At 35.0% G+C, this 1,659-nt stretch overlaps 1 protein-coding gene across 1 annotated transcript; it reads left to right on the forward strand.

The window, feature by feature from the left end:
* Positions 1–686: 686 nt before the first annotated feature.
* LOC107576838 (tissue-type plasminogen activator-like) lies at positions 687–1,399 on the forward strand (the record flags this gene model as incomplete). The annotated part of the gene is made up of 3 exons (XM_016262966.1): positions 687–855; positions 1,060–1,151; positions 1,225–1,399. Coding segments are annotated over exons 1-3 (386 nt in total), but the record flags the coding sequence as incomplete, so codon positions are not given.
* Between the last annotated feature and the right edge of the window lie 260 nt (positions 1,400–1,659).

Below are 1,659 nucleotides of genomic sequence, written 5' to 3' on the forward strand. Positions count from 1 at the left end.
TCCTATTTTTAGCATTATTTGCTAGTAAAATTGGTAGAACTAGTATGGCATACTATTTATTGCTAGTAAATTAGTATACCTAGTGTAACTTACTCTTTTAAGTATAATTAGTTTAACGAGTATAACTTACTAACTTGTAACTAAGTAACATAACTTTTTAGGTATCATTAGTTGTTTATAAATGTAGTGTAATTAGTATAGCTTACTATTAGTATCTACTTACTAGTATAGTATTAGTATCACTACTTGGTAGTAAAATTAGTGTAACTAGTAAAACTTATTATGTTTAGTGTATCATTACTTGCTAGTAAAATAGGCGGAATTAGTATAACTTACTAATTTTAGTATCAGTAGTTGCTTGTAAAACTAGTATAACTTTGTATTTTTAGAATTATTAGTTGCTAGTAAAATTAGCGCAATTAGTATAACATACTATTTTTAGTATTATTAGTTGTCAGTGTAACTTACTATTCTTAGTATTATTAGTTGCTAGTAAAATTAGTATAACTAGTGTAACTTACTCTTTTAGTAGTATTATTAGTTACTATCACCCTTATTGAGATTCTCTTTGGGTTTTACATGTGTAAATCATTCAACAAAAGCATGCAACAGTTGATAATTGATAACATAAATGTTAATAAGTCTAATTTTGATGGTATGTTTTCTTGTGTTTCTCTCAGACACAACTGAGCGATGTTCCAGGGGTCAGGGGTCGGGTTACCGTGGCACCTGGAGCATGAGTGTGTCAGGACTGGAGTGTATTAACTGGAATTTCAGCTCACTCCGAGGGAAGAAGTTCAACGCCAGGAGACCAGAGGCAAACTCACTGGGACTGGGAAATCACAACTACTGCAGGTGCACACGCACTTCCTCCAGCCTTTATTCGCAGATGCATGAAATGAAACACTGGTGTCATATTGCTCTTCCATGCAATTTGCAAATTGTTTTCACAATGCTTTTAAACCAAAAAATGATTTTTGCTTTCATGCATTGAGCTGCATTGTGTTGTTTGTGAGTATATTAATAATAATCATGTTTGGGTTGTGTTTTATTCCTCAGGAATCCAGATGGAGACGCTAAACCCTGGTGTTACGTTTATAAAAAGGCTCAGATCTCATGGGAGTTCTGCTCTTTACCGACCTGCATAATTGGTACAAACACTCAACACACACAGACATGCATATCCATATCCATATAGTGTGTACTAATGGCGTGTTGTTTCAGACCCCTATCTAGAGTGCGCTCGGGGATCCGGTCAGACCTACAGAGGGACAAAAGCCGTCACCCGCAGCGGTTTGAAGTGTCTGTCATGGGATTCACCTGCAGTGTCTCGAAAGATCTACAACGCATGGAGGTCCGACGCCAGAGAGATCGGCATCGGCAGCCACAACTTCTGCAGGTACAGTGAATTATGCATTGAATTAAATTAGAAATGCGTTAATATTAACTAGTTCCAGCTTTCACGCCAGGATGTGTTTCTTTATAAATTTGACATGTTGTGATCGAACGTTTCTTTAAACTTCAGCACACTTTAAAGAAAAAAAAAAAACTTATTAAATTTCTTTGCATAACAAACATGCATCATTGTTAAACACAACTCAAAATCAAACTCAATTTTTTATATATATATATATATATATATATGTGTGTGTGTGTGTG

Source organism: Sinocyclocheilus grahami, unplaced genomic scaffold (genome assembly GCF_001515645.1).
Source record: "Sinocyclocheilus grahami isolate Dianchi unplaced genomic scaffold, SAMN03320097.WGS_v1.1 scaffold4439.1, whole genome shotgun sequence".
Classification (NCBI taxonomy): domain Eukaryota; kingdom Metazoa; phylum Chordata; class Actinopteri; order Cypriniformes; family Cyprinidae; genus Sinocyclocheilus; species Sinocyclocheilus grahami.